At 44.0% G+C, this 11,889-nt stretch overlaps 1 protein-coding gene across 2 annotated transcripts; it reads left to right on the plus strand.

Annotated features, from left to right (window-relative positions):
* Positions 1-5,018: 5,018 nt before the first annotated feature.
* LOC120978886 (protein BTG1-like) lies at positions 5,019-7,016 on the plus strand. Of its 2 annotated transcripts, XM_040407290.1 has the most exons (3): positions 5,019-5,166; positions 5,530-5,687; positions 6,370-7,016. In XM_040407290.1, the coding sequence occupies exons 2-3, from the start codon at positions 5,570-5,572 to the stop codon at positions 6,711-6,713; spliced, it is 462 nt and encodes a 153-aa protein (XP_040263224.1). In that variant the 5' UTR covers positions 5,019-5,166; positions 5,530-5,569; the 3' UTR covers positions 6,714-7,016. The 2 variants fall into 2 exon arrangements, with proteins under 2 accessions (XP_040263224.1, XP_040263225.1); XM_040407291.1 differs by lacking the exon at positions 5,019-5,166 and having other exon boundaries at positions 5,178-5,687.
* The last annotated feature ends 4,873 nt before the right edge of the window (positions 7,017-11,889 follow it).

Genomic DNA, 11,889 nt, shown 5'->3' on the forward strand with positions numbered 1-11,889 from the left:
AATGGTTGTTTTAGCACAGTTTTTATTTATTTCTTTTTACAGCTTTCATCTGAGGGGTTAGGTCAAGTGACATTTTTATAGAGCAGATTGTTACGGACGTGGTGATACCTAATATGTAAACTTTTTCTTATTTATTAAAGTTTTATACAATAATAGCATTTTTGAAACAAAAAAATTATGTTTTAATGTGTCCATGTTCTGAGAGCTATAGTTTTTTTTATTTTTTAAGAGATTTTCTTATGTAGGGGCTAATTTTTTGCGGGATGAGGTGATGGTTTTATTGGTACCATTTAGTGGGACATACGCCTTTTTGATCACTTGGTGTTGCACTTTTTGTGATGTAAGGTGACAAAAATGGCTTTTTTTGACACCTTTTTTTTTTTTTTTTACGGTGTTCACCCGAGGGGTTAGGTCATGTGATATTTTTATAGAGCTGGTTGTTACGGACGTGGCGATACCTAATATGTATACTTTTCTTTATTTATTTCACTTTAACACAATAATAGCATTTTTAAAACCCAAAAAATGATGTTTTAGTGTCTCCATGTTCTGAGAGCTATAGTTTTTTTTATTTTTTGAGAGATTTTCTTATGTAGGGGCTCATTTTTTGCGGGATGAGGTGACGGTTTGATTGGTACCATTTTGTCGAACATACGCCTTTTTGATCACTTGGTGTTGCACTTTTTGTGCTGTAAGGTGACAATTTTTTTTATCGGACTGGGTCGATCAGGTGATATATTTATAGAGCTGACCGTCACGGACACGGCAATACCAAATATGTCTATTTTATTTTTTCTATTTTTAACCTATTTTTTTTTATTCCATACATGGGGAATTTTTTTTTTACATGTGAAACCTTTATTTATTTAGTTTTTTTTAACACTTTCTTTTTTTATTTTACACTTTTTGTCCCCTTCCCCCCCACTGTTGATTTCTCCTGTAACTGGGGATGACATAGTAGCCCCAGTTACAGGAGCAATGCACCCCCAGAGAGGCTGTACAGCCTCAGTGCAGGGCTGATCGAGGTCTATGAAAGACCTCACACAGCTCCTGCACTCTCCGGTCCCGGCAGTCACATGACCGCCGGGCCGGACCAGGAAGCGCATAGTGCTTTCTGCTCTGCATACACAGCGCTCGGTGAGCGCTGTGTATGCAGCGATCCAGAAGGCAGGGACACCTGGGCACTGTCCCTGCCTTCTCTCTGGGTTGCCCTGCTGTCACTGACAGCAGGGCAACCCAGCGGGCAACTCGATTAGCAGCTGCACGATTAGCGTGCAGCTGCGATCTCTGAATAGACGTTTTAAAACGTGCATTCAGACATAGAGATCCACCTCCCGGACGTTTATATGCAATGGGCGGACTGGAGGTGGTTAAAGAGGTTTTCCAGGAAGCTAATATTAATGACCTATCCTCAGGATAGGTCATCAATATCCAATCAGTGGGAGTCTGACTCCACACACAGCCATCAATCAGCTGTTCCCTGCAGCCTCTGGAACTAGTACTCTGAGTGTCATCAGAAAGTGACCTATTGTTTAAGTCACGTTTTTATGTTTAACATTTTTTGATGATATTTTTAATTTTCCATGTCAACATCTATATATATATAAACAAAACATAAAATCCTGCAGTTTTTGACCTGGCCACTGTACTGATCAATTTACTGTAGTTATATCCACCATTCACAATAGCTGATTGTCAGAGCTTATCTATTCTTTCCTTGTATAACGACCTCTGCAGCGGTCACAGATCATGCCTTTAAGATTCTCCCATAGAAGTCAGCACGGTCCCCTTCTGTCCATTGTGTCTATGGACCATGGCGCTGCTGTAAAGCAATTTTCTTAATGCTTGCTTAAATGCAAGATGGACGCCCCCATAATCATGTTCAGCAATTAGAATTAAAAAAATCTACAATCAGAAAAATGAAAACAATGAAGTTAGACAACAGAACGTCGATTGGTGAGTGCTGCCAGATTATTTTCTTTTGTTGCACGAGAAAAATAAAAACAGATTAGAAAAAAGGCTAAGTATCACTATCTGGTTTAAACTGGCAGATAACATTTTTGGTGACACGTTTCCTTTAAAGTGGTTTCTGCATTCACTTCAATGGCAGATGAGCTCATTTCAGCACTGGAGGCTGCAGGGAACAGCTGATCGGTGGTGGGTGGGATATCGTACCCCAGAGGATTGGATATTGATGACCTAACCTTAGGATTGGTCATCAAAATCAGAAACTTTGTAAAGTCCTTTAAAGGGGTTATCCCATCACAGACAATGGGGACATATTGCTAGGATATGCCCCCATTGGCTGATAGGTCTACGCCGAGAACGGAGCAGGGAAGGTGGTGGAGGGCGCACTACGCATGCACAGCCACCCTCCATTCATTTTTATGGGGCTGCTGAAAATAGTCAAGCTATTTCCATCGTCCCCCTAGGAAATTAATGAGAGCGGCGGCTGCGCAAGCACGGTGCGCTCCCATTCACTTGTATGGAAACCTGGGGTCCTCCAGCCACCACTCTCCTCTCTCCGTTCTTGGCATAGGTGCGGGTCCCAGAGGTAGGACCCGTACCTATCATACATGGGTGGCATATGCCCCCGTTGTCTGTGATGGGAATACCCTTTAAAATGGAGTACACGGTCCTCAGCTGGCTTAAAAGGGTTCTGCACTTTGTTCAAACTGATGATCTATCCTCTGGATAGATCATCAGCATCTGACCGGCGGGGGTCTGACACCCGGGACCCCCGCCGATCAGCCTTTTCAGAAGGCAGCGGCGCTCCAGCAGCGCCGCGGCCTTCTCACTGTTTACCACTGGCCCAGTGATGTCACGACTAGAATCAACTGGCCTGGGCGGGGCTAAGCTCTGTTCAGTTGAATAGAGCTTAGCCCCGCCCAGGCCAGTTCATACTAGTCCTGACGTCACTGGGCCAGTGGTAAATAGTGAGAAGGCCGCAGCGCTGCTGCCTTCTCAAACAGCTGATCGGCGGGGGTCCCCGGTGTCGGACCCCTGCCGATCAGATGCTGATGATCTATCCAGAGGATAGATCATAAGTTTAAACAAACTGCAGTACCCCTTTAAATGATTGCTGCCCGTTTATATATAGACATGAGGACACTTAGTGGACCTGATGAAGACAGCGGATCACTGCCGAAATGCATTGTACACCTTTTATTACCTATTTTAATAAAAGGATTTAATCGTTGAGCTCTGAATATCTCTAATTTTTTTTATATTGCACCTACTGAGTTTAAGGCCTCTTGCACACAACTGTATTCCCTCCGAGACATATGGTCCGTGGCTATATGTCCCGGAGCGGCATTGATCATATGAGTGTGGGACAATAGCCCCGCGAGTGACCCGACGTCCACAACATCATTGTAATCTATGATGCTGTGCGCTCCCGTACGCACGATCAGTGCCGCTCACGGACCGTATGTCTCGGAGGGCATACGGTCGTGTGCAAGAGGCCTAATACCGGCCACCATGGAGAGTGGACTAGAGGGAAGGAGCTGCAGTGGCTGAGGATTGGAAGGTTATTTATATGTGAATTTACACTTGCGGTAAGAGGCATTGTGCCTTTGTGCTTTTTTTCTTTTATTAGGCCTCTTTCAAAATTGTGTCAGGATGCGTTCAGTGAAACTCGCACCATTTCGCAAGCAAATTCTGTCAGTTTTGTCTGCAATCGCGTTCAGTGTTTCGTTTTTTCTGCGTGGGTGCAATCAGTTTTGATGTGTTTTTCTTGCGCGTGAAAAAAAACAAGATTTACAAACAACATCTCTTAGCAACCATCAGTGAAAAACACATTGCACCCGGACTGCATCCAGATGCGATGTGTTTCTCACTGAAGCCCCGTTCACTTCTATGGGGCCTGCGTTGCGTGAAAAAAACTGAATATAGAACATGGTGCGATTCTCACGCAACGCAGAACTGATGCATGAAAAACAACGCTCATGTACACAGACCCATTAAAATGAATGGGTCCGGATTCAGTGCGGGTGCTATGCATTCACGTCATGCATTGCACCCGCGCGGGACACTCGCTCGTGTGAAGGGTGCCTTCACAAACTGCAGATTTTATGGCAGAAAATTCCTCGACTGAAAATCAGTTCATTCATTACAATGGGGTTGAAAGCACATGGATTTCTGCAAGCCCCATTCAGGTGAATGGAGCCGATTTTCAGTCGCGGAATTTTCTGCATCAAAATCCACAGCGTGCGAAGGCGCCCTTAGTTTGGGAAACTTTATGGACTTGTTTTGGGTGGATGAACTCCTTCTGTACAGAACTATTGAGATTCATATGACTTGGACATACCTCCCAACTTTTGAAAATCGCAAAAAGGGACAATACGTGCTGCGCGCATCACGGCAATATTTTTCATACTAGGCCACGCCCCTAACTTCGTCCAAAGCATAATTGCAGCAGCCGGGGATCGGTTAGGTGAGTGTAAAGTTCCTTTATTTTTTTACAGCATGTGGAGCCCTGAGACATCCATTGAAATATTAAGATTATAGATATTTTAAGGTCCAAACTGCACCAAATAACGACATTACGGTCTAATATACAGGTAGAAACCCCTGTGGGGGGAGCAATCTAGTACATTTATTAATGCACATTTATGTATTAATTCCCCAGGTCAAATAGAGGGACATTTATGGAACAAAAAGGGACAGAGAGACGTGGGTCAAAAAGAGGGACACTTGGGAGGCATGCTTGGAAGCTCGATAAGGACATACAATGAATGACTGTATCAAGACCACTCATTGTGTGACTGCTATAGTGCAGCTCCTGTCAGCAGAAGTTCCAGGCAGTTGGTCGCTGCCCCCTTTCACCCTACTTTCAACCTGTTGCTAAGCAAACTCCCCCTCTTCCCAGCCTCAGCCGCCCACTCCCACTTGTTGCTAGGCAGATTCCTGGCGCGTGACGTGTCAGAACGTTCCGTTTGTTTATTTATACATTGTAACCTGTGCAGACGTGCTGATTCGATTCCATTGTGACGTCAGAGGGGCGTGGCGTGTCCAGGAGCCCGCCTCCCCCTCTTGTTTACCCTTGGCTGTGCGGTGAAGATTGTTATGAGCCTCCTCTGCTTGTCTAGTCGTCCCGACAGGCTTAGGACAGCTGCACCCTGAAGGACAGCTCGCAGGGCTCCCCACAGCGTCTCCTGCACTAAGGCAAGGGCCCCAACGTCAAGGTCTTTATGGGAGGGAAGGAAGGGGAAGAAGCAGTTGTATTCCCTTTGTGATCTGATCGCCTCCACACATCATTACCAGTATAGGACCGCCCTCTACACTTCCTGGAAAACAGGTGATCCAGCTGTGGTCAGACCAGGGCCAGTTGTGCTCTTCACGGTTACCCTAAACAGACCACCAGGAAAAAAAAAATTTTAGGGGGTCTGTAGGCATCTAGTGATCCTGGATCATTCTGACCCTGCGAACTGTGTTAGAGCCAATCTTCAGTATTTTCACCCAAAATCTCATGATCTGTTTTGCTCGACAGTCATAGGATAGAATAAACTTACTGTATGGTCTTCATAGGATCCTTGTATTAGTCGTCCAGGAACCTGAAAGAGGCACAATGAAGACCGAAATCTCAACAGCTGCTGCTTTCATCACCAAGCTCCTCAAACACAGCGGCTTGATTGAGGAGAAGCAATTGCAACAGTTCTGCCAGTCCTTGCAAGAGTCCATGAAAGGTAAGAAGCCAGTGCAAAATCTATGGTATGGCGGGGACATAAAAGAAACTCAAATCCTTTGTGTATTTAGGAGAACACTTGTATTAGGTGACTTGTCATAACATATGGATGTTTCAGTGAGACTCAGAACTATCTCATTACCCTTCATGAAATCCCTGGATGAGGTTTGGTGGCTGATAGAACCCCCCCCCGTTGTATTGTGTATGTTTTATCTACTTGTATGAGCCTGTATCTCGGCACTGACCTCATTTCTGAGGCTTTTAGTGTCTCTTTGTGATCCAACTTCTGCAGTGTTTGAGTTGTGCAGACCCTCATTTGATCCATATTGAGAGGTGGGTGTAGAGGGATACGGATCGATGAATCGCATCGCACGAAACATTGCGTTTTATAGCAATCAAAACAATCGGCCAAAGCTGCCATGGGCCTACAGCAATCCACGTAGCCCTGGCCATTATGGAAAGGGATTCATTTGGGACTGATCTTGATGTCTGTGATTGAGTATTCTGCATACGTTTTAGAATTAGACCAGCGATCGAATAGTTAGGTTGTAATGAATAGTTGCTAATGTTTTTTATGTTTTTTTCTCTTTCTCCTCACTCCCACCCCCTTTCAACTCCAACCCCCTCACGCACGTCTCCTCCTCCACCTCTCCACTCCCACTTCTCCTCTTTGTCTTCAACAGATCATTATAAACAACACTGGTTTCCTCAGATTCCATGCAGAGGATCAGGGTATCGCTGTTTAAGAATCAACCACAAAATGGACCCCTTGATAGGTCGTGCGGCTGGACATATTGGCCTCAGCCACCACAGACTCTTCCACCTTCTTCCCAGTGAGCTCACAATGTGGGTCGACCCGTATGAAGTTTCCTATCGTATTGGAGAAGACGGATCTATCTGTGTATTATATGACGGATCGCCAGCGGTGGTCAAGCCTTTGGAAAGCCACTCTAGCTGCAAAGATGCACTTCGGATTGGACGACACAGCCCCTCCAAAAATTACAGCATGATGACGGTTTCTAGTTAAATATGCAATTAAAAGAGCACTTTAATTGTACCATTCTGTGTGTTTCCCGTTTTAACTCTTCCTTGCCTTCATGAGGTGAAGAAGACATTGAACCGTCCCATCCTCGGCACATAGACAGTGTAGTACTGCCAGGCCTCTCCTTTCTTTGTGTTAAAGGCGAGCGTAGAAATGTAATTTGGTATCAAAGGCTCTTATTAGGTTTTGTGGAACTGTATATTGTAAATGAAATATTGAGTCAAGAGAGAATTTATATTTTTGGATTACTCTTGGCTCTTTTTAATAAAAAAAACCCCGTAAAATATGTTTTATTATTGTTTCTTTATTCTTCACGGGATAAGTGGCATATTAATTATTAATATATTAAAGGGGTTCTCCGGGCTTTTTTTATATTGATGACCTATCCTCAGGATAGGTCATCAATATCAGATTGGTGGGGGTCCGACACCCTGTACCCCTGTCGATCAGCTGTATGAAGGTAAAGCGCGCGCAGTGTGCATGTGCCGTCTCCCATCTCTCTTCCTGCTCACCGCCGCTGTCTATGGCAAGGCAGCAGGAAGAGAAACGGCACATGCACATTGCACGTGTGTTCAGAGAACCCCTTTAAAGGGGGTGTTTACCTCTGGGCAACTTTTTTGCAGACCCCCAGAGTGGCCGGATCTACGGTGGGAATCCTGCTTACCTGATCCCCGCCGCTGAATTCCAGCTCCATTGCTCCCCCTCGGGCTCGGCAGGTCTTGGGTCTCCCCACATCAACATCCAGTTTGAGGGAGCCTGCACACCATGTGGATTATGCATGGTTTTTTAGCGCGTTTTTTCGTGCGTAAAAACCACAGTTTAATACAGTATGAGATTAGACAACTCCTATGTTCACTTAGATTTTTTTTCTTAGGTGCGGAAATTGACCTACCGTGTGGATTTTGAAACCTACAGCCTTTGAATTGTTAGATTTTTCTTGTGTAGAGTTCACCCTTTCCAATGACAGGGTGGTCTGCAGAAACTTTGTATCAAATCTGCACTAAAACCGCCATTAATAGTGGGAATCTACGTGTAGTTTTGGTGCAGATTTTGTATGGATTTTCTGCACCACATGCAGGTGCTGTAGTCACATGGCCAATGACTGGTCACGGTTGTGTTATGTCCATGGGTCACGTGATGCCTGGGGGACATGTCACCTCTGTGGCCAGCTATTGTCTGCAGCCACCACACGACCCGTGTCAAACCATAAGTTGATGCGTGGACACCCAAGACCTGTGGCGCCTGAGGGGTAGTGATGGAGCCAGAACTCAGCGGTGGGGATCGGGTAAGTAAGATTCCCAAACACAGGTCCAGCCATGGCGGGGGGTCTTCCGAAAAGATCCTCAGAGATGAACAACCTCTTTAAACATATTGGGGGTCATTTACTATTCTGAAATACGCCTACATTCGTCGTATTTCAGGCACAGATTGTGGCTCAGCGGTTAGTTGCGCTGCTATCTGCGACTTAGCTCTGATCACGCCAGGTCTAAAATTGTGGGTGGGGAAGGGAAGGGCCCCGCCGGCCAGTCTCATTCATCATTTTCTACGCCTGTTTTAGGCATAGAAAATGGTCTAAATGTAAGACAGAAAGGGAGCTGTCTTACATTTAGGAGTGGCGCTGGATGCATTGAAGTTATGGAGAGGCCGGCTCCTCTTCAGAACTCCGGCAGATCCACTGCCAGGTATAGGGCTTTATTAAGACCGGCGTCTAAAATGCCAGTCTTAATAAATGTGCCCCATTCTATGCTGTGACTGAGGGTGTATAAATGCAGACCAAAAACTGTAAATATTATTCTTTTTTTTTTGCAATCTCACAGCCTACAGCATTTGTAGGGATCTTGAGGCATGCTATACATGGAGCACTTTGCCCACATGGCAATACGGGATCCAGGTGAAGGATTAGTTCTTCATGAAAAGAGCGTACAAGACCACTCCATCCAGGTGTGAGCGAGAGATTGATTCTCACGCATGCGCTGTGGGTTGTAACCAGGCTAGGATCACGTGCACAGTGCGCAGCATGTGATCCCGGAAGTGCCAGGAGCACAACGCTGGTCTGGTAAGAAACTTTTAAGGAGTACAAATGAAAAAGTCGCCACTCTAATCCATGGAATGAGAACATGAAAAATAAATCCGATACCCTCTTTAAGTTTCTCTGGTAACACATTTGAAAGGACAGTCTGCCAGTTCTTGTGTATCGCTAGCTTTAGACCTCATTAGTAAATTATTTAATTCGTTTTGCACGCGCGTGATAAAAAACGGAATGTTTACAAACAACATCACTTAGCAACCATCCGTGAAAAACGCACCGCATCCGCAAGCAAGTGCAGATGCAATGCTTTTTTTCACGCAGCTCCATTCACTTCTATGGGGCCAATGTTGTGTAAAAATCGCAGAATATAGAACATGCTGCGATTTTCACGCGACGCACAAGTGATGCGCGAAAACCAACGCACATGTACACAGCCTTATTGAAATGAATGGGTCCGGATTCGGTGCAGGCGCAATTTGTTCGCTCGTGTGAAAGGGGCCTTAAGGGACCAATTTTTGCAGATTTTTTTTTTTGCAAAAAAAAAAATTACATTTGCCAGTTATGAATATGCCCCAAGACTAGAATGACACATCTAGTAATTGTAGTTTTTTGAGCCAAGCACAGGAGTGGACACAAAAAGGAGGTATCAGTCTTCCCATTCTCCTCTTTTTGGATTAACTCCTGGCTTTGGTTAAAAAAAACACAAAAAAAACTGTGTGATTCAACCTAAGGGTATAGCTACATGTAGCATCCACTGTGGAAAATCCACCCCATTTACATTAGCAGCAAATTGGATGAGATTTTAACAAATCTTATCCACAAATAGCAGGTATTTTCCGTAACACAATCCTTTTTCCTTTACATTTAGGCCTCATGCACATGAACGTATTTTCATTCCATGTCCATTCAGTTTTTTTTGCGGACTGTATACGGAACCATTCATTTCAATGGGTACGCAGAAAAAAAACGGAAGGTACTCCGTGTGCATTCCGTTTCCGTATGTCCGTATTTCCTTTCCGCAAAAAAATAGAACATGTCCAATTATTGTCGGACAAGGGTAGGACTGTTCTATTAGGGGCCAGCTGTGCCATTCCGCAAAATACGGAATGCACATGGATGTCATCCGTATTTTTTGCGAACCGCAAAATACATACGGTCGTGTGCATTAGGCCTTACTTGTGGATTTCCACAACAAAATCCGTATGTGGTGATATCTTAAGGCTAAATACACATGGGTGTGGGTTTCAAAACAGTCAGTGATTTCCATCAGTAATTTGAGCCAAAATTAGGTGCGTCTCTAAAGACAGAGCAGGAGCAGATCTCTTCCTTATACCTTATCTCTGTGTAGTCTCCAATCCTGGTTTTGGCTCACAATAACTGATGGAAATCACTGACCAAAACACTGATATGTGAATGAGGCCTTAGGGGTCATGCAGACAACCGTTGAATGTTTCCTGTCTGCAAATTGCGGTCCTGCAAAACACATATACTGGCCGTGTTGCAGGGTGGCCAGCCTCTAATACAGAAGAAGAAAGAAACTCAACCTTTAGAGTGGCGCTGGCAGCAGGAGTCGGAAACAGGTAAGTATTGATAACACAATACTTTTTGTGGTGTTGTATAGTAAATGGTATAAAAGATAAGTCGAAACTCTTACCAGAAGATGTTGTGAAGAGTCACAACACCTATGTGAAGCTTGTGCTGATTTTCCCAATCAGCGTGCGGAGTGCCTGCGCTGCTGCCTAGGTTCCAGCCCGTGCTGTGAGAGCATTCGTCGGGGAGAGGTATCGTTGCAGAAGAAGAAAGAAACTGAACCTTTAGAGTGGTCAGCAGGAGTCGGAAACAGGTAAGTATTGGTAACACAATACTTTTTATTTACAGTCGACGCTTTTCAGGGGCGGAGAGCCCCCTTCATCAGGACAATATACAACATAAAACAGCATTCACATGTAGCGGTTATTTAAACTCAAAAAGGGCGCGTGAGACCAAGCAGAGGTGGAGCGAGGGGAGGGGAAGGGGGCGTGTGTCACAGACAATTGAAAGACGTCATCAGGCATTCAATTCTTTACAGACCCATTTTGTAGTGGACCTGGTTTCTTTTAGAAGATGATTATATTCTAAAGTGCTTTGATATATGGCAGTGCTGAAGTGATTGAATTGGCCGCATTTTTGGAGGCTTGCGGGTGGATTTTTGTTTGGATGTGTTTTTTATTTTTTTATGAAATTGTATTGATTAGTTGTCATAGACACAGATTCATAAATATGGCTAACAAAGATTTTTACGTAATGGACCCCTACACCAGAATATTTTATAATATTTTAGGTTACTACTATTTTTGTCCTTTTCTGATGGTGTAGGAGACCAGGCTTATGTATTGCCTCAGTGTTCAAGTGCCAATATCAAGCTTATGTAACACACGTCTGTAGTTCTACATCACTGCCCAAACAACTTTGTTAGCCATATTTATGACACTGTGTCTATGACAACTAATCGATACAATTTCATAAAATAATAAAAAATTAAAAACACATCACTACATTGTATCGATAGTCACTACCTTTTGGATTCTAAGAGGATAATCTCCAAGGGTTTTCTTCTACCCAATTTTTCTATTTTACTTTAATTTTATTATCATTCTTTAGATTTTTATCTATTTACTACTTTTTCCTTAATTTTTATTTATGAGTATTTTTATATATATATTTTTATCCCATCTTCTAACTCCTTTTAATCAGAACATAGAATAGAATAAATGAATGTAACCACCTTGTTTCACACCACCCTCTGCCCGATCATTGTTTTTAAAAAAAGCATTAGTATGAGACTTATCCACCCGCAAGCATCCAAAAATGCGTCCAATTCAATCACTTCAGCACTGCCATATATCAAAGCACTTTAGAATATAATCATCTTCTAAAAGAAACCAGGTCCACTACAAAATGGGTCCGTAAAGAATTGAATGCCTGATGACGTCTTTCAATTGTCTGTGACACACGCCCACCCCCCCGCCCCCTTCCCCTCCCCTCGCTCCACCTCTGCTTGGTCTCACGCGCCCTTTTTGAGTTTAAATAACCGCTACATGTGAATGCTGTTTTATGTTGTATATTGTCCTGATGAAGGGGGCTCTCCGCGTC

This window comes from Bufo bufo, chromosome 9 (genome assembly GCF_905171765.1).
Source record: "Bufo bufo chromosome 9, aBufBuf1.1, whole genome shotgun sequence".
NCBI classification, from domain to species: domain Eukaryota; kingdom Metazoa; phylum Chordata; class Amphibia; order Anura; family Bufonidae; genus Bufo; species Bufo bufo.

Coding starts and splice junctions, on each gene's coding strand:
- LOC120978886 (XM_040407290.1), top strand. CDS start 5,570: ATGAAGACCGAAATCTCAACAGCTGCTGCTTTCATCACCAAGCTCCTC. Junction 5,688..6,369: donor CTTGCAAGAGTCCATGAAAG/GTAAGAAGCCAG, acceptor TGTCTTCAACAG/ATCATTATAAACAACACTGG.